Source organism: Equus quagga, chromosome 7, assembly GCF_021613505.1.
Source record: "Equus quagga isolate Etosha38 chromosome 7, UCLA_HA_Equagga_1.0, whole genome shotgun sequence".
Lineage (NCBI taxonomy): Eukaryota > Metazoa > Chordata > Mammalia > Perissodactyla > Equidae > Equus > Equus quagga.
In genome coordinates this window covers 39,724,707-39,743,667 of record NC_060273.1, presented here as the reverse complement: position 1 = coordinate 39,743,667, position 18,961 = coordinate 39,724,707, and the positions used below count along the sequence as shown (strand labels likewise).

General features: G+C 47.5%; 1 protein-coding gene across 5 annotated transcripts in view; it reads right to left on the bottom strand.

The window, feature by feature from the left end:
• Positions 1-3,027: 3,027 nt before the first annotated feature.
• Positions 3,028-18,961, bottom strand: part of HIP1 (huntingtin interacting protein 1) — a 148,613-nt gene continuing 132,679 nt past the window's right edge. For all 5 annotated transcript variants that reach the window (XM_046666320.1, XM_046666319.1, XM_046666321.1 and 2 more), the window contains 13 exons: positions 18,537-18,623; positions 18,234-18,341; positions 18,011-18,147; positions 14,420-14,530; positions 13,542-13,600; positions 13,073-13,166; positions 11,866-11,966; positions 11,479-11,584; positions 10,583-10,706; positions 10,079-10,140; positions 7,599-7,707; positions 6,791-6,872; positions 3,028-6,413 (listed from right to left, as the gene is read on the bottom strand). In XM_046666320.1, coding sequence (XP_046522276.1) covers positions 6,820-6,872; positions 7,599-7,707; positions 10,079-10,140; positions 10,583-10,706; positions 11,479-11,584; positions 11,866-11,966; positions 13,073-13,166; positions 13,542-13,600; positions 14,420-14,530; positions 18,011-18,147; positions 18,234-18,341; positions 18,537-18,623 — 1,151 coding nt within the window. In that variant the 3' untranslated portion in view covers positions 3,028-6,413; positions 6,791-6,819. The remainder of the gene's footprint in view (positions 6,414-6,790; positions 6,873-7,598; positions 7,708-10,078; positions 10,141-10,582; positions 10,707-11,478; positions 11,585-11,865; positions 11,967-13,072; positions 13,167-13,541; positions 13,601-14,419; positions 14,531-18,010; positions 18,148-18,233; positions 18,342-18,536; positions 18,624-18,961) is intronic.

Sequence of the window (18,961 nt, the reverse complement as noted above, 5' to 3'; positions counted from 1 at the left end):
CCATTTCTCTGCTCACATGTTCTATGCTTTAACGGAACCAGAGTACAGACCTTTTCCTAACCTTGCTGCCTCCTATTTATATATCTTTTGTAGAATTTTCCCTCACCTGGTCTGTCCTCTTCCCTAATTTCTACCTGTTGAAATCAGGTCTATCCCTTAGGGATCAGTTACAAATGCAGCCTTTCCCGATCTTTCCATGTGGGAACAATCTCAACAGCCCCTACAGCATTTGCTCATAACGTACATTCAGAATGGCAGCGCTTGGCACTGTCTTGCAGTTCACTCCTTGAAACACTGGCTTCTTTTGGTTTTCAAATGCCATCCTTCACCTGATTTTCTTCCTACTTCTCGAGCTGCTCTTTCTAAGGTCCTTGGCAAGTTCAGCTTCCTGTACTTGGCTATTTTAAATGCTGAAATGCCTCAAGGCTCCATTCGGGATCCTTTTCTCACACTCTTTCTTTGGCCATCTCAGCTATGATTTCAGTTACCACCAAATTCCCATCACCTCAGACTTCTCTGAGCTCCAGAGGCTCAGTTAACATCTTCACCTGGATGCTCAGCGGCAACTCATTTGAGAATATTCTATCTATGCCTGGCCTCTTCTAGTGTTCCCTCTCGAGTGGATAGTCGAGAGACTATCAGTTCTCATCAGTTCCACAAGCCAGAAACCTGGGAGCTCCCTCTCCTGAACCCTCTATCTAAACCCTTTTACACATCGCTCTGGCCTGTCATTTCTCCCCATCTCTACTGCCACTACCCTTGTCTCATCTTCCATCATCCTTTCGAAGACTACAAGTTTCCTTACTGGATTTTCCCATCGACACCTGATCCACTCTGATCTGTTCTCCACATTGCAACTGGAATAGTCTTTTCAAAATGCAAATGTGATCTTGATCCCCCTTTGCCTAAAGCTGATCAACTGCTTTCCGTCATCTGCGTGATCTGCTCCTGCCTCGATCCAGACTCATCTTGTACCACTCTCTGCCTGGCCTCCAGCTACACTGGTCTTTCAGTTTCTTTAGTGTCCCATCACTGGGCCTTTGCACATGCAGCTCTTTCTACTGGGAGTGAGCTTTCCCTGCCTTGCTGCCTCATTCAGACCTCCTCATGCTTTGTATCTTAGTCCAGCTGCCACTGTATCAAGGAAGCTTTCCATAGCCCCTCCTTGTATGCTCAGAGCACTCCAGCACCCCTTTATTGCACTTACTCCACTTGCAGTTATACACTTGTTTTTGTGATTACTGATTGTCCTGTTTGTTTCCCTCAATAGCCTGTAAGCTCCAGAAGGGTGGGATCACATCTCTATTTGCTCTTGACTGTGTCCCCAGTCCCTGGGAGAGTAGACACTTGATAACAAGTAATGGATGCGTGAAATCAACTTTTGAGGACAAGGAACAGCAAGGATTCATCTTTGAAAATTTCAGCGCCTGCACAATGAATGGTTGCATTTAATGTGTGGATAACTAAGAAAGCAGCATAAAAAGAGAATTCATTCATTCACTCCCAAATGTTCAAAGGGCTACCGTTTGCTGGGTAATGCGGTAAGAGACTGAGGACAAGGACCACCTTGGTGAGCAGGATTAAGGCTCACGGGCTGTAAATCACAACGGTATGTAGTATGCTTCAGCTGTATGCCCTCGCCTTTGCTTTCATCCAGGCATCTTCCCACTTGCCCATTCCACCCCTTTGTCCCTTTTCACTTTGCCAGGGCCGCCCCGGGGAGACAAATTCGGCCTGTATGTATAAACCGTAACTCCCCCTCCCTTCTTCTTTATGACATGTTACCATCTTTCTGGTGGCCTGATCTTACGACCCCTCAGAAGAAATACTCTGCCGGCCAGAGTGACCAGCTGTCCGGGCTGTTACCTAGAACTGGGGCTTGGCCACAGGACCCTGGGATGACCCCTCAGGCGAAAGTACCAGAACCCCTGGGGCCTCTGGTCAAGGCCAGGAGCGGGTGAGGGAGTGGCGAGGGCTGGAGTGCACCTGGGAGAAAGGTTCTGCCTGGAAGGCACCGCTGGCCCACACCAGACCCACACCCTAGAAGGTACTTCAAAGCATGGGGCTGCTGAGGTGCAAGGGCCCCTGTTTGCTCAAGGTGGTCCCTGCCTGATTTCTGTACCCCTCAGCTTCACACTTGAGCTCCAGGAGGGACCTGCAAGATGGCTGTGACCAAGAACTGTCCATTTTCTCAGTGGTGTTTCTGATGGAGCAGCATCCCTCTGCATTCTGCTACAGGGAGCCGAAAAACCCGGCCATAGGCAAGTGTGCCCCGTCTTCTGTAGGGATGCAGATCATCGTCCCACTGGGCAGTCTCAACACAATTTTCCTACTTGTTTTCCTGGTTCTGACCTCCTTAGTTATACACTAGCTTCTGATTACTTGCCTCATTCTCTCCTTACTTGATGAGTCATTTGGGCAATTCTCCTGCTTACCAAGCCCAGGCCTTCCCCCTCTCTCCCTCCCTTGTGGGTCCCCTTGGCTTAACGCATTGGCAGCATTAGATTGCAGACAGTCCTGCTGGGGAAAGGTCGCCTTGCAACCGGCCCCATTCTGTCAGCTCCCTCTGCAAATCCCCTGGTAGCTGACTGGCTTGCTCTGAATCCTCTTATGATTGGCAGCTTCTGTTCCTGAGGAGAATTTGTCCCATCCAATTTTAAGGTGGCGGATTATTTTTGTATCTCAAGGATGGAGGAGTATCCATAACCTGAGACCCCAGATTTTATGCAGAACCCTGCTTCTAGATAAATGACAGTATCGACCACTTTGGCACTTTCTGTTTTACAATTCCCAAGGACAGGAGATTGTAGAGAGGATGGAAGACGTTTAAGGAGTACAAACTAAAGCAGCAAAGAAAATGTGATAGCAGTTGCACCCTTCAGAAAATGTCCAGTTTTTAAGATACATTCTGCACCTGAAGGTGCAGAGCTTAAGTGGATTCAATGAACCCCAGGATACAAAATAGGCTTTTTCACTGGAACCCCAGACTTCAAAACCACTTCAATTGGTCAGTTTTCACCACTCCTCTCCATTGCCATGTTGAAATATTTATTGGAAAAATTGAAAACACAGATGCAATGTATTATACAAAGAAATGTCTTAATATCATAATAAAAGCATTGTTGGAAGGAAACAAAAGCCAGTGGCTACCTGCCCTGGGAAGGTAGGCACTCAGTGAAAAATGAAATTCATTTTTAGGAACTATTCTAATGGAAAATTGGGGAAAAGGTTAAAAACGGAAGAAAAACAAACCCAACCCCATCCCTGCAAACCTAATGTGAAAGAGTTTGTTATAAGTTTGAGACAATTGCATTATCACCAAGATTTATCCGAACCCCCTCGGTTTGTCCCTATGAGTAGTAATCAGCTTAATTTAGGGCCTTCAAACCTGAGGTAGTTGAGGGTCACCTGAAAGACATGTCTGGAAATGATCTACTCTTAGAATTGGACCCAACGGCATCTGTTTCATGTTGCTCTGCCTCCTGGGGTGAGAGGCTATGCCACCACTGTGGGTTCTGGTCCTGTATTTGGTCTGGACCCGGGAGACGAAGGACGTGAGCAGCAGACAGCTGGCCCGGCTTGCTGTGTTGATGGCTGGCAGGCCGGGGTGGTGGCTTTCTATGCTATAGGTGGTGCAGTCTCTGGAGGACCGAGGATGGTGGAGAGAGGGCAAAGCTAATCCGGTTGGAAGGCCAATGCCGGGACTGAAGGCTTTCATTGGCAGGAGGATTTCCAGAGACTTGGAAAGGTGGTAGAAGGTAGCAAGAAATTTACCAGTTATCAAAGACCAGGGTAAGTGGAGCCAGTAGACCCCTCCAGACCAAGATACTGGCCAAGAAGTGAGCACTTCCCAGGAGCAAGCTCAGAACCAGCTCCCCATCAGTGAGAGGCTGGAGCAAACCAACCTGACCGACTGACATGCATCTGTGACCCCCGTGGTACCTGGTATAAACCCTGGTGTCTGACTTGGCAGCTCAAACAATTCCAGGAAAGGATGCTCTGGACAATGTTGGTTCTTCCAGCTACTGGGTTAGGGACTCATATTCATACAGGATCCTGCTGTGGGCAGCCGAATCAGGAAACAATCTAAATTACAGCCAAATTTAAACTCCTTGCTCAGATACAAAATAACCCCACAAAGGTAGGTTTTTTACTTCTATTTTTCCTTATTATGTACACACATATCCTTACTCTAGAAGTATTAGAGCACTGTATTACAAAATGAAATAACGGATGCAGCTTTATTTCAACCTCTCGTCTATCCTAAGCCACTGCTTTGTTGTTGTCCTGCCTCGTTATGACCCATTTACGCTGACCCCTGAGACTTCAGTCACTAGCGATGCTCAGGGCCTAATTTAAAAGGCTCTTAGGTTCATTTTTAGCCTTAGGGTATGATTCCTGTTCTAATCAAGGAATTTCACACCAAGTATAATATAGTCATTTTTAGAAAAGCCAAGGCAGGACAATTTAATTCTGGCTAGAGAACAGACTAGTTTCTAATGTGAGCAATGATGAAAGTAATACTATATCTGACAGGTATTTCCTTGTATGAGACTGAACGAGCCTGTTTTCCTGTTTAACTGCTTTCTTAACTGTTTTATTACTCAGGCTAAGCCCATGAAGCTTGTACAAATTACTGTGGCTTCTTTTTAGAGGGAGTGTTATTCAGAGAATCCTAACGTGGCCCAATATACTAGATTTTTTCCCCGCTGTTAATTTGGAGCACGACTGTGTGAATGGCTGAGATTCTGGAAGGGAGGACTAGCTACCTCTGGAAATGTTGCTCCGTGCTGAGAACACACTGATTGGCTTAATTGGCACAACTGGGCCACAGATGCCACACAGCACTCCTTCTGAGCCTTGGATGGAAAAACGCTGAGCACAAAGCAGCATTAAACATCAGAGCACTCAATTGCTACTGCTGACGCCTCTTTAGCTCAGTATGGAGAGCACAGGTCCGAGTCTTGTCATCCGAGCTAGTGGGAGACAGTGGTTTGAGTGCCCTACCGAGAAAATGCAGAGAGGGAGTGGAGGGGCTTTAGGAAGGAGGTGGGTGATTCACAGTGATCAAACAGAAGTCTCACAACCTTTCATGTAGCAACACTTCACAATGTTCCTCTGGGACAGGTCCTGGTAAGTGCTTATCGGCTACTACCTATGAGTTGCTACAGATAAGGAAGGAAGATTCTGTTTGTCCAAGATTGGAAGGTCACTTAAATGCTGGGGTCCATTTGGAGGTGGAGAAGTGCTGTCAGGCTGCCCAGCTCCAGGAGGCTGTTAATGCGCCCTCTGTCCTCATCCTGTCCACAGGGCAGAGAGGGCCCGGGACATGAGGCTGGTCCCCCTTTCTCGTTTTCCCTGACCCAGATGCTCTGAAGAACGTGCCCGCTTCGGGATCCAAGCCGTCACAGGTCGAGATGGCATCTTAGCCTTGTTTCTGCTTCTTGAAGACTGATGTCCTGGGGCAGCAACACAAGCCTTGCCATAGTCACCCCTGAAATCCTGATTATTCCAAGCGTCTTTTTGTAGGCTGCTGCTTAACAGAGGTTAGTAATAAATATTAAAGGTACCAAACCAAGCATAGGGTTCTTTCCTGCTGGGAGCAAGTTTGCCTGATCTTCTGGGTCTGTCAATTAGGTAGAACATGGAACTGTCGTCTTCAGATTCAAGAGGATGCCAAGGCAGGCATTTGGAGAAAGGAACTGGAAACCCTGCCCACACTCCCTCCTAGGGCCCTGCCTGGGTCTGAAAGAGGGTGGCATGGAGAATTCATTCCATGGGGAAGAAACGTAGCTATTCTCACCAGCTCCATTCGAGCACGTGATAAGGTTTTTCAGCCTGGTCACAAGGAGCTCCCATGAAAGGTGTCTCCTGGAGACCTGGGCCGTGTGCACCCTCCTTTCTCTCATTTGTGAAGGTGGGCAGAGGCTTTCCGCTAAGCTCCAGCTTTAGGAAGGAAAGGCACTCGCTCTGCTTCTGCCTTTGGAGGAAAGCTGTGGCTCAGCAGCTCCGCCCGACCTGGGGAGTGGCCTTGGCTGACCCGCACTCGCTCAGCAGGACACTCAGCGTGGAGGCTGATGTGGAGCACCAAGGTGAAGCCTGAGCAGCACCATCGCTGTTAACTGCTGTGGTCAGGGGCCCCTGAGAGCTCAGAGCTCCAGGCGGGTTCCCTTTGGGAGAGTTGGCTATATGAATGACACTTGAAAAAAGAAAACCAAAAAACCCAACCAACCACCATAAGAAGCAGTGGGAATCCATGGAACTGCCAAAAGTGGGGAGAACTGCCTTGGCATTCTTAGCCAGGACACTCGTGCTCTTCTGACTCTGCGCACAGATTCAGGGTAGTGTCCTGGTTTGGAATCCACCAGCCCTCTGACGCTCGCAAGTTTGTGCAAATGATGAAACTGAAAAGACTGAGAAGAAAATAGAAAAGAAAATGCATAAGCTCTTCCCTCTCCGGGCTCCCCACAAGAACAACAAGCCAGTCTGACAAAGACACCGATTGTTTGGGGGTAAAACAGCAGGCGGGACTTGGAGGGAGGTCCTCTCTGTGGGGTGGCCCTGCTGCCCCTCCTCTCTAGCCCTTGGCCAGCCCGGACACTAGGGAGGTGGTGAGAGAACACAGATCACGGGTTCCAACACAAAGGGTGTCACTGTGGAGGGAGTCTTTGCAAGGCCATGCAGGTCCTCAGCACTGAACAATGAGAGTGGTGTGGCTGCCACTGGGACCCCCAAGGTTTAGCTGGTGGCTGGGGAACAACAAACACAGAGATGGGCGACAAGGATTTACACTCTGATGTGTGGGGCGTTGGTGTGGCTCTACTCTTTTTTGGTCACTGCTTCTTGCACTGCAGGTGGAGATGCTTCTGTTCCTAAAAGACAGTAATAATTTATGTTTCATAGCACTTCATGCATGCACGCATTCATTTAACCAACAAAAACTGCCACCATGTTGGGCTCTAAAATACACTATAATCATAACCCTCTATTCCCTGAGTTCAGCCTCCAGGAGTGACTGGGATACATCAGTGGTAGGTTCCCAAAGTCAGCCAAGTTCAACAAGAATCAGCCATCTTGGTTGTGATCAAGTTGGCCAAGCTAGATATCTGGAAGAGCTCCCTCCGGCCGATGAAGAGTCTCTGGGCTGGTGGGCTGAATATCACTCCACTCCACTCCACTCCATTTCTAGCTCCTGACCCATTGCTGCCCACTGCTGGCTCTAGACAGTCAGAACCTTCTAATTCACTAGCCCCTGTCTGCTAGATCTTCACTGACCAGCATCCATTCACTATTCAACTCTGCTGGCCAGAAACTAAGCTCCTGGGGAGTAAACCAGGCTAACTGGGCCTGGAAGGGAACGGAGGTGAGTGAGGGACCAGTCCACTGGTCAACGTTAAGGTCTTGAAAGGTGACAACAAAAGCTTTCGATTCGCAACAATTTATGCCAGTTTGGGGCTTGAAGGTAACCTATAACTGAAGACATAACATGCCGTGTTGAGTAGAGAAGCACGGGTCCTCATTCTGTTACGTTTTCAGGGAAGGCCCTCATCATAGTGCCCTCCCCTCACTCTGGCCAGTGCCGATCCTCCGAGGCCTACCTTCTTCCCAGCCCTCAGCAACACCGGCAAGCTCATAGTGCTTTTTTCGAAGCTCTCCCAGTTTTTGGCGCTCCTTCTGCAGTTCATTTTCTAGCTCCAGCACCCTCACCTGCAGGGAAAGTGAAATTTTCTTTTGAGTAGCAATCTCAGAACTGTCTTATTTTGACTAATCCCTTTCCTCCACGTTCCGTTCTCTTCCTCCGTGTTGTTCACTCTGTTTCCATAGCTTACCCAGTTCTCAGTTTCGACCTGGCTCTGCTGATTTCCCCATGCTCTCAGTCATCATCTATCCCAGTGGCTCCTACGCTGTCTCACTGGGACCCTCTACAGGACATGAACGATGTTTTACCGTCCAATGTCTGACCGGCAGTAGGGCTTATCAGATGTTCCTCTGATACATCACTATCTAAAAACAACTCTAATCTTCAGCTTATCTGCATGGTGCATTCCAATTTACTTGTAACCCTTCTCCTTCAACCCCAGTTCCCTGGAAGTCCAGGCAGGAACCAAGTATGATGGTGCTGGCTTCTCTGAGGGGCTGGTGCAACTTACGGTTATTATTGTACAGGAAAAGGCACAGCCAGTCTCACTAAAGGTTGGTTCTTGGCTGTCCCTACTCCTCATTAATTTTAGTTATTAATTCAAGAAATACTTGCTGAGCGCCCATCATGTACCCCAGGCTCTGTTATAGCTGCTGGAGACATAACGGGGCCTAGACAGACACGGTCCCTGCTCACCCTGTGGGGAGAGACAAACTAACGAACAAGAAAAGATCAGACGTAAAGAAAATGACAGGACGATGTGATAAAGACTAAGGGTGGTCAGCAAGGGCTACCCTCAGGAAGCAACTTTGAGCTGAAATCCAAATGGCCGTAAGAGATCAGCTGTTCAGAGAACTAGGGAAGAACATTCCAGGCAGAGGAAGCAGACTCTAGGCAGGAACGAGCTTGAGGTGTCAGAAGAACAGAAAGAAGTCCTGTGTGGTTGACGTGTGAGAGTGCGAGAGGGTCGTGAGACGAGGTAGGAGAAGCAGGCAGGGATCATTTCACCCGGGCCCACAGCTGGGGTGCGGAGTTGGCTGTCACTCTAAGGGCAAGGGAAGCCACTGGAAGATTTTAAGCAGGGAAGTGACATATAGTCATTTATGCTTTTAAAATATGTAGAGAACGAACAGCTGTAGAGAGGAAGGAGTAGAAGCAACTAGATCTGGTTAGTTGGTTCCCGTTTTTTGCTTTTCAACTTTTTATGATGGAAAATGCAAAACATACATAGAAGGATGGAGACTGGTGCAGTGAATGCCATCAGCTACCTTTCACCCAGTTCCACCCGCTATCAACTCATGACTGGACTGGTCTCCGCAATTTTCTTTCCTATCCTCCCTGCCACCGCCGCCCAGGCCCGCCACGGGATTACTTTGAAAGACATACTCGCAACCATTATAATTAAGTTCTCTTGCAGTAGCTCAGTGGCTCAGGACAAAGGTGGCTTAGACTAGGTTAGGAGGATGGTGCAAAGTAGACAGGCTATGCCGTGTTTTGGACATTTAGAGTTGATAACAAACTTGCTGGGGGACTGGCTGTGGAGAGTGAGGGAAAGAGAGGAAGCAAGGATGACTCTAGGTTCAGGGCTTGGCACCCAGCTAGATGGTCGTGGTGCCATTTACTGAGATGGAGAAAGCCAGGGGAGGGGCAGATTGGGTGAGAGGGAAACCAGGAGACTTGCTCTGGACACATTAAGTTTGAGAGACCTATTGGGCTTCAATTGGAGACATCAAGTAGGCAGCTGGACAAGTACAGAGCTCAAGGAGAAGATCTAGTTTGGGGGAAGAATTTGGCATTTATCAGCATACCGATGGTATTAAAGTCAAGAGGGACTGGAGGAGCCCACTAAGCCAGAGAGTGTAGACAGAAATTTAGCCATATGACTTTTCCTTAAGATGCTGAGGGACCCACTATAGACTTTAACAGTCTCAATCTCGACTTTACCCCAAGACTGACCAGTAATTCTAGAACAAGGATGTTAGTTTTTTTTCAGGATCCCACTGATTCCTATTTTGCATGGCATAACTTTACTGAACAACTGAGAGAAATGCCATTTGGCAAGTTAACACTGAATCAGTTTTTTTTAAACTAAAGGTCATGAACAAATAATTCATATTGGAAATTTTAGAAAAAAAATTGTCCATACTAAGACTATTAAATACCAGTTGACAGTCAGCTAGGAGATCCCTGATAACATCTGGAGGGACACCAGTCTAAGATTAGCGGGCAAGATTTAAGATTCTGACCTTCACTCATCACCTCTCTCTACCGCCACTGTTTCCTCCGGCATCATTTACATCCACTCTTGGGCTAATAGATACATCTGTGCTCATTTTTCCCCCAAGTCTCTCTCTCACTGGCTTCTCACCATGGGGGTAATATTCGGGGTCGATGTCATGGTCAATAGAGACTGACTAGACTGAGAGATGGAGTTCCTACCTGGGAATCCATCTCCTGGCGTTTGATCTGGGTCAGCGTCATGCTTGAGAAGTCCATGTTGTCTGCAAGGACGAAAATAAGGTCTTGTCAAATAACACCCCTCGCAGACTCTCACCTGAGAGGCAGCCGAGGCCAACGCTCTACTGAAATGCTTGGTTTGCCATTTACCAAGACGTGTGAAAGCAACCGAGGGATGGAGAGGAAGGAAGACACAGTGACAGAGTAATGAGGACCAGACCCCCCAGGGACAATCAGGCCTGTAGAGTCATTTCTTCGAATTCAGAGAAATGGCTAAATGGAAAACTACCTGAGGCCTGTCACTATAGTAATACAAAAAAAAATGCTTATGTGGTGTCCCACCTTACGAGAAAATAAGCATGAATGCAAAAAAGATGAAAAATGAGAGATTTGGAAAGAGAACTGTGGGAGTTTTTGATCATGGCGAGGAACATGAAGAGCAGCTCAACAGGATGGATAAGGAAAGCACTGCTTCTGGAAGGCTACCTGTCTCCTCAATCTGTGATTTGCCAGAAACGGTTGAGGCCACCACGGCGGCGGTGGCCTGGTTCACCCCTCGGGAGGCCTGCTGCAGCTGGGCCAGGTTGGGGCTGTCCTTATCAGCTTTTACCTGCCAGGACCAAGCAGATTTAGGTTCACACAACACAGAGCAGCAAGGACTGAATCACACAGTTGTTCTGCTGGGTCTTGACAAAGACACGTGACCCACTGTGGTCACCAATCAGCTTCTCGAAGATCGCTGCCTACGAGGCCAACTCCTAGCATCCCTCTAATATAAAAAGTCATTCCTGCTTATTTGCTTGGTGGCCTCAAACTCTAGCTTTATCAGTTATTTTGATGAAGTATTCCAGTTGTGGAAACCAATTTGGGACAACAGTAAATAAGGATGATAAAAGACCACTCCCTGGGGCACTATAAAATTCACTGAAGGACTTTGGTGACAAGCTCTGCCTTGGGACTGGTTGGGGCCGTGGTTCACATGTGGAGACTCTTGAGGAGAAGCAGACATTGGTTCTGCAAGCTCAGAGCCGAGCCAGGTAAGCAGCTTACTGCGCTGACAAATTCCTATTGGAGTGCTTCTTAAATGCTGAGACTGCCAATCAGAGGTCAGCACAGCTGGTACCCTCAAACGTCACGTGTAACAACAGTGGGGAGAGCCAAGAGGAGCACATGCGGCGCGTGGGTAGAGGGGCTCCTTGCTGACAGATGGAAGGCATTTAGAGGAGGGTAGTGTGGGACCCTTGAGAGCCAAAATTTGAATTTGAGACCCAACCTGCCTGGACCCTAGACAAGTCATCTGTTCTTGGAGCCAGTCCCTGGTCCAAGTACCTCAAACCTAGCCAGGGCTTACGCCGTCCTAGGGAGTCTGGCCCCGGGCCTACCTTGGATGCAGCCACAAGCTGGGCTGTGCTAGCAGCAATCTCATGTGAACACACCATTAGCTCCTCGAATTTCCCTCTGCCTTGTACCACCAGATCGGCTGCATCCCTGATAGTCAGGAAAGGACCAGATGGATCATGTCACTGCCAGCTGCAACCCTTTATGATCCCCCTCCTAGCTCACCCCCATCACCCTGGCGGGACAGAGACCTGCCTGCTCTGTCCTTGTGCTGCCCTAGGGGACTCCGGCTCCCTTTTAAACTGTTATCCTATTGACTCCTTATCGACAGTTCATTTCCAGGGGGCAGCTTTTTTTCCCTTAGTTATTCTCTGGGGTGGATCAATGGAATGCGGTGGGGCTGAGGAGTCTTGGGACTGACAGACACTTACACCATGACAGTGGCTCCCCAGCCCACAGCTTTGGACGCTGAGATGAGTCCTTCTGTCCATCGAGAATTCTTGGCATAAAACTCCTTCGGGGATGCTGTACCCTAGGGAAGTGAAAAATAAGAGCAGCTGCCTTTTACTGAGGGCCAGGCGCTTTTATGTACATTATCCCACCTAGTCTTCGCTGTAACCGAGGGGCAAGCATTATTATTCCCATTTTACAGATGAGAAAACTAAGATTCAGACAGGCAAAAATACTTTTCCCAAAGTCATGCAGGGAATAAATGGAAGTAAATCCTAGGCTTTTCTGACTCCAAAGCCTATAGCATTTGTTATATCACAATATTTCTATAGTGTATATGTAAGAATACATATATTCATTGTATATATGAATAACTTATGATCTGAGCGGTCTAGCTGCTGTGATTTTCCAAAAGAGGAGAGTACACAGTGAATAATTAAAAAAAATCATTTCTACTTGGATTCTAAGAATTATGCTTCGGAAGTGTCTGATAGTCTGAGAATCTGCAGATACTCCTTGCTCAGTCCTTTTTTCTATTTTGGGGACAGAAAATATCACCTCTCAGACTGAAAAAAAGCACCCCCAAAACAGATATGGCTTTGTTCTTTATAGGATTATTTTCAGGCTCATAAACTGTCCCTGGACCTCCGTCTCTCCGTCTCCTCCTGCACGCAGGGATGTGAGAAAGGAAAGATAATGATAATGCCAGCGAAGGAGTGAGAAGCCAAGCGAGGTTGTCAACACGAAACTGAGGCAGAGTCTGTCTGTGATGACCGTCTGTTGACTGCCACTGGAAAGAGACACAGCAGAGGCCCCTGCGAAGGCAACACCAGGTTTGCTCTCCAGATTTGCCCAGTTTTCACAAGTCTTCACTTCCTCCTCTGAGGCCCAGACGAGTAACGCACAGGGGGTTTCCAGCAGATTCTCCAATGATGTCCACCTGGGTTAAAGAGCCTGAGGGTGGAGGCCTGGGCTGATGGCTCTCTGGGGACCTGGCAGTGCCCCAGTGACTTCCCATGGTGCCTGCTGACGTCCACAGGAGTGGCAGCTGCACCCTCAGATGGACACAGGATGAGACGGCAGCATACCGAGATTTCACTGAATGTGGACGAGCACGTCAAGTAGGCCTAGCCTGTCAGTGAACTGGACATCTGTAACTGATGTCCACAGGCCCTTGCACATGCTTACCCGGCCACTCTCCACTATCTCTCTCTGGAGGTCCTTCGAGGCCACAATCAGGACCTGAATGGCTTGCATTAGGCTGGTACAGGAACCAAGAATCCTGCAAAAAAAAAAAAGGTCAGGGACACAGAAACCGACCACAACAATGAAGAAGACTGTTCTGTTTTTCATTCCTCAACACAGGCAAACTTGGACGGGGAAGAAGGCAGGGAATGCTCTGCAGGTGAAGCCCTGAAGAAAGGCAGGTGGGCAAGGAGACCTGCTGGTGCCTCTTCTTCATAAGGATGGTGAGGAACCTTGGGGTTTCTTTCCCCGTGAATGCAACAGCAATATCATCACCGTTAATACTGTTACTGACAGTTACACAGACTCAGCCCTTCTCTGTGGCTGTTAATGTTCTATTCTAATTAGGATAATCCACCGCAGGAGAGATGGATCCCCATCACGTACGTGCCACCATGCCGCTCAGACTGACCTTTCGTTCACCTCCAATTTGACTCCTGTGTCTCCCGCTCGGGATTTGCTGAGCATCTCCTGTTAAAAGGAAGCAAGCTTTCTCACACATGATGGGGACTGAGAATCCACGGGTGTCCTGCTATACATGTGTCCAATATCCTGGGGTGGAGGAGAAACCCACATCTAGAAGAGCCCAACCACGTCTTTGCAAGAGTCAGGAAATGAATCCAGACCTCCAGGCTACTCAGTGGGAAGCTCCCCAGCAGGCTGGCTCCAGTCAGGGAGTCTCCTGACGTTCCAGCACCTAGGCTGATGTGCACAGAACTCTGAGAGCTGTGGCATCATGCCAATAGGGACAGCTGCTCCCAGGTCCTAGAGGCAGGTACTCACACCAAGGTGGGTGGCCTGAGTCTTCCACCAAAGGAGCAAATGTGACTTTTGCAATGGTGCCTTCTCAGCTTTTCCCTGAGACAATCGTTACCATTGATTTACTGAGTGCCTGGCACTGAGAGAGATGTGCGTTATCTCATTTAACTCTTACATCCCTCTGAGGTGGGTACTATTGCTATTGCCATCATCTAGAAATGGAATCTGAATCTTAGCAAGGTTAATGCCACACATCCGATGTCATACAACTGGCAAGTGGTCAATCTGGAACTTGAAGGCAGGATGACCTGACACCAAAGTATGTGATCCTTAAGGACACTGTTCACCTTGCCTTGGTGAGACCTTCTCCCTTTCCACCCCTCAGAGATGCTAGTAAGTTTGGGTTTTGATTTGTTTCATAGGGGGCCTCTGTAGCCTCAGTGAACAACTAAGATACATCCAATGGGCAATGCTGCCAAAGGGAAGCTGCAGGAGCATCACTCGGAGACCTTTTTAGGATCACTTCCTTACCTCTATTCTGGCTGTAGCAGTTTCAATGGCAGCTGAAGTGGCGGCCATCTCCTTGTCTACCAGGTCCCCCAGCTCCTCCTGTTTGATGTCCAGGCCTCTGGGCAGAAGCTCCTGTGAACAGCATCACAAAGGCTGAAATGATCCTTTGACTTCCTCTCTATTCTCCTCTGGCAGACTTGTAATCCTCACACGACAGCAGAAGGTAGGAGAGGAGCACCCCACCATGTAACACACTTCAGCAAGCCATGGAAGGGCGTCCCTCACAGGCCTTGTCTGGAACTCTCTATGTGAGCTCTGGAACCTCACGCTCCACCTCCCTCTACTCTCACTCAGAACCCCCTTCCTTCTAGAAAGCCATCCCCACCTAACTCCACAAGGCCATTCAGTTGTAGCTGCTTGAACCCTAACCTCACAGTTGCACAGAGTCGATTATATTTGCTGCTTGGGAGGTATTTTAAAAACATCTTCAAATGTGGATGATTCTTCCAACTAGACAGTCTGCCCTTATCTAACTTTGCTTCCACAGCAATCATGATGCAGCTACTATCCTGTTCTACAGATGGGGAGCCAAGGCTCAGAGAGGTCAAATGTCTGGACCGCGGTGACACTGCTAATGAATGGCAGAGCAGGGATTTGAACTCAGGTCTGACGGTAAAGCTGTGATTTTTAAAAATATTATGTATTATATATACAGAAGTATAAAATAGATATGAATGGTTTAAAGCATAAGAACAATGACCCATGTTACCCACCGCCCCACTTAAGGAACAGCTTAAGAAACAACACCAGCACCTTTGAAAGCTCCTTTACATCCTGCCCTGATTCCATCTCCCTTCCTCCCTACTTCCCACCTCAAGATGAACTCAGAATTCAGGAGAATGCTTACTGTGTCTTTTTTGAAAAATTCCATATGAATGCATCCTTAAACAATATAATGTTAAGTTTGCATGTTTTGGTCTTTATTTAAAAGGAATCGTACTGTATGTATCTTTCTATGACTCGCTTTTTCACTCAGCAGTCTATGTGAGACTCGTCCTATAAGCTAGTAATTCTCTTCCTAGGTATACACGCTAGAGAGACTCTTACATATGTGCATCAGGACACATGTACAAGAACGATCACAGTGACACACTCATAATAGCCCCAAACTGGAAATAACCCAAATGTCCATCAACAAGAGAACAGATCTGTCAGTTCAGCTATATTCACACAACGGAATACTACAGAGCAGCAAAAATGAATGCCTCCACATGGATGAATCTCACACACAGGATGGAAAATGCAAGTTACAGAAAAAAGTCTATAATACATAGAACTAACAACATGTTACTTAGAGGGGAAAAGGACTTAGTCTTTCTATTATCTTCTTCTGGAACTCTCATTAAATATTCTATATATGACCTTTATTATCCCACTTATAAAATCTGAACATTCTGTGTAAATTCCTTCAGTTCTATCATCCAGTTCACTAATTATTTCTTCAGCTTTGTTTTTAACCTGCTGTTGAATCTATATACTAAGTTAATACTTTCAATAATCACATTTTTCATTTCTAGAAGCTCTGTGGTTCTTTTTCAAATATATCTGGTTACTTTTGAAAATATTTTATTCCTTTGTCACACTTTTAATACCTTTAAAAAACTTCCTTAACATGTAAAATGTATTTATTGTGATTCCTTGGGACTTTATCTGTGAAACTTCTTTGAGGTTTAGGTTTAAAGTATATTTCTTCAGAGACAATTTGGATGTGTTTCTACCAGGTTACCTGGACCTCTAACAACCTGGCCACTTTAAACTTGATCTTCTGCTTGGGGTTTTTCAGGCCATATGGGTAGTATGAGACTTGGACCCTGAACCCACAGGAAGGAGGCTTGTGGTTAGGAATTCTCTAGGCAGCTGTCTTTCCTTCTCTTCTCAGAACCAAGGCTGAGACAAGATCTTCCCTGTAGGGCAGTCTTTTTCCCATTCACCCAAGGTATGACCCTTCAGAATTTCTTTTTGGGGAGGAAGGCTCTGCATTCCAGTCTTTTATCCTACTTGGGCACAGAGTTTGTCTCTTGTTCTCCTCTGCATGTGTGGCCATTAAAATCCAAGCTCCAGGCCACCAGAGATAGACAAACACTGGCTCTAGCATCCTTTTGGTTTCTGATTCTGAGAATTTCCTTAGTTTTCAGCCAGTTCAGATTCAACTAAAAATTTTGCTTTTCAAATTTTATTCAGTATTTCCTATGTCCTGTGCTGGCAGTCTCTAAACATCTGGTCAGCCTTGCCAGAAAGGAAGCCTGCCCAGGATCTTTCTATCACGCTTTGCTTTCCTTTCATTAATTTAATTTTTTGTCTCCTCATGGCATCCTACATACTTTGCATGTGCATTCTGAGTTCTCAATTCTGCATCACACTGGGGAAGATGCTCTATCACCAACAAAAGGCAGACTGTGTAACGCTGCCTAGGCCACCACCAGCAATTTAATATCACCACGATCACGTCATCCTATTGAAGGCAAGGTTGGCAATTCCCCATTGTCCACAGCCTTCCTTCACCCAGACATTCAAGGTTCTCCACTTCATTGCCCACTTTCTCCCCAGTACGAACTCTCCTTCCCCATCCGAGCTACCTTTTAATCTGTTTTGCTCTCTCCATGTGCATACTCAATTAATTAAACATTTGCTGGGTGTTAACCACCTGCCAGATATCATGCCAGGGACCAGGGATACAATATGAAGAAGGTATGGGCTCTACCTTTGAGGAGTCACAGGGGGCAACAGACAGGTAAGCATGTTCATTACAGTGCTAGCCACCAACACTGTAAGGTGAAGGGGGGTGGTGGCAGGAGGGACCCAGAAAGGTGACTAAGGGCCAGATTGTGAAGGTCCTTGTATGTCAGGTTACATAATTTGTTATCAAACACATGGAATTATAATCAGATCTCTGTTTTTGGAAGACAGCAGAGGAAAAAGAGGCTGGAGGCAGAAAAATTAACCAGAAGTCTGTTTTGAGTCCAAATGAGAGATGAGGAGGATGTGAACTCTGGCCCTCATCTCTTTTTTCCCTGAGCTTCTCATTGCCACATAGTTTAGGAATTAATTAAATACTGCTTTGTACCACACTCTTAAAATAGATCTCCACCACAGTTCTCACCACACTGTACAGAAATGGTTGATTTCCTTATTTTCCTTCCCCACAGAGACCCTATCTTATTTGTCCCTAAATGACTACACCCAGAACAATTCCCAGTATCTAGGACACACTCACTACATCTTTACTGAATGAGTAAATACACAGTCATCTCCATTTTAGATGTTACCTGCTCAACCAGACAAAAATCCTTGCAAACAGGGAAACTGAACCGCTTCTTCTTGCCATTGCTTAGCACAGTGACGACCACACAGGAGCTTCTCAATTAACAGCCAATGAATTAAATAACTGGAAAGTCATTCAAGGGGTCAGATTTTTCAGCTCTAACTCTCACTTTCTAGAAGCAAGTTGTAAGGGCACAAAGAACTGGCTTCGAAAATCACTGATTCCCACAAATCACCAGCACGCACAGCCGAGAACAGTAGCAACCTTCCCCAGTAAGAGCACTACGATACCTCGCCGATGGCGGTGATCTCGCTGAGGCAGCCCCTCAAGGCTGTGCTGTCGGCATTCTCAAGGGCTCCGTCTTCCCCCACGGAAGCCAGATAGATGAGGGTTTCCCTGCCATACTGCTTACAGGCCTCGGTCAGTGCTGGAGAGGCAAGGCGACAGAGACTTTTAAAGGCTCTCTCTCTGCTCCCCCTGCTTTCCGGAAGGGCCCCCACCCCTAGTACTCACAGTCCGCAGGCTCCGGTGGGGCTCTAAGGCAGGTGGTGCTACCGTGAACAATGGTGTCACTGGTCAAGTGGGCCAGGAGGGTGACTGAGTGCAGAAGCCCACTCACGTCTGCCAGGAGTTTAAATGGAAGTTTCTCAGTCCTGCTTGAGGGCTGTCACTTTCCTAACCCCTCCTATCCCGCTTTGCGAGTTGTATGCACTCCCTTCTTGGTGCCTAGGAACCCGTCACTACTTCCACATTCAAGCGTTTCTGCACCCTGCCCAGCTGTCACTAGTGACAGACCCCGTCCTTCACCTTTCTTACCTTCTGGGCAGGCCAGATACCGGCTGCAGCTTTTTTCCAGTTGCTCAATGCAGCTGGAAACAGACTTGACCGTGGAGAGAAGGTGATCTGTGAGAGGGAAGGCAGGGCAAAGTCAGAGTTGTCACAGCTCGCTTCACTCCATTAAAGCCACCTGATGATGAGCCTAGCTAGTGAGTGGCCCCAGTCCTCCAGAGGGAGGAGGAAAGACTTGTGGCTACAGTGGTATGTGATTCTCCTACCATAGCTTCAAAAGCTGTGCTTCTGATCCTATCTGGTCCCTCAGCCAAAACCCAGGGCAACTGCATGGCCAGCCTAGATTCTGCCTCTCATTTCTCATCACTGCCCACTGTATCAAATCCAGGCTTCCCTGGTAAGTCTTTCCAGGCCCTTCGACTCTCATTACTCTCAAGCCCAGACCCTTGGCT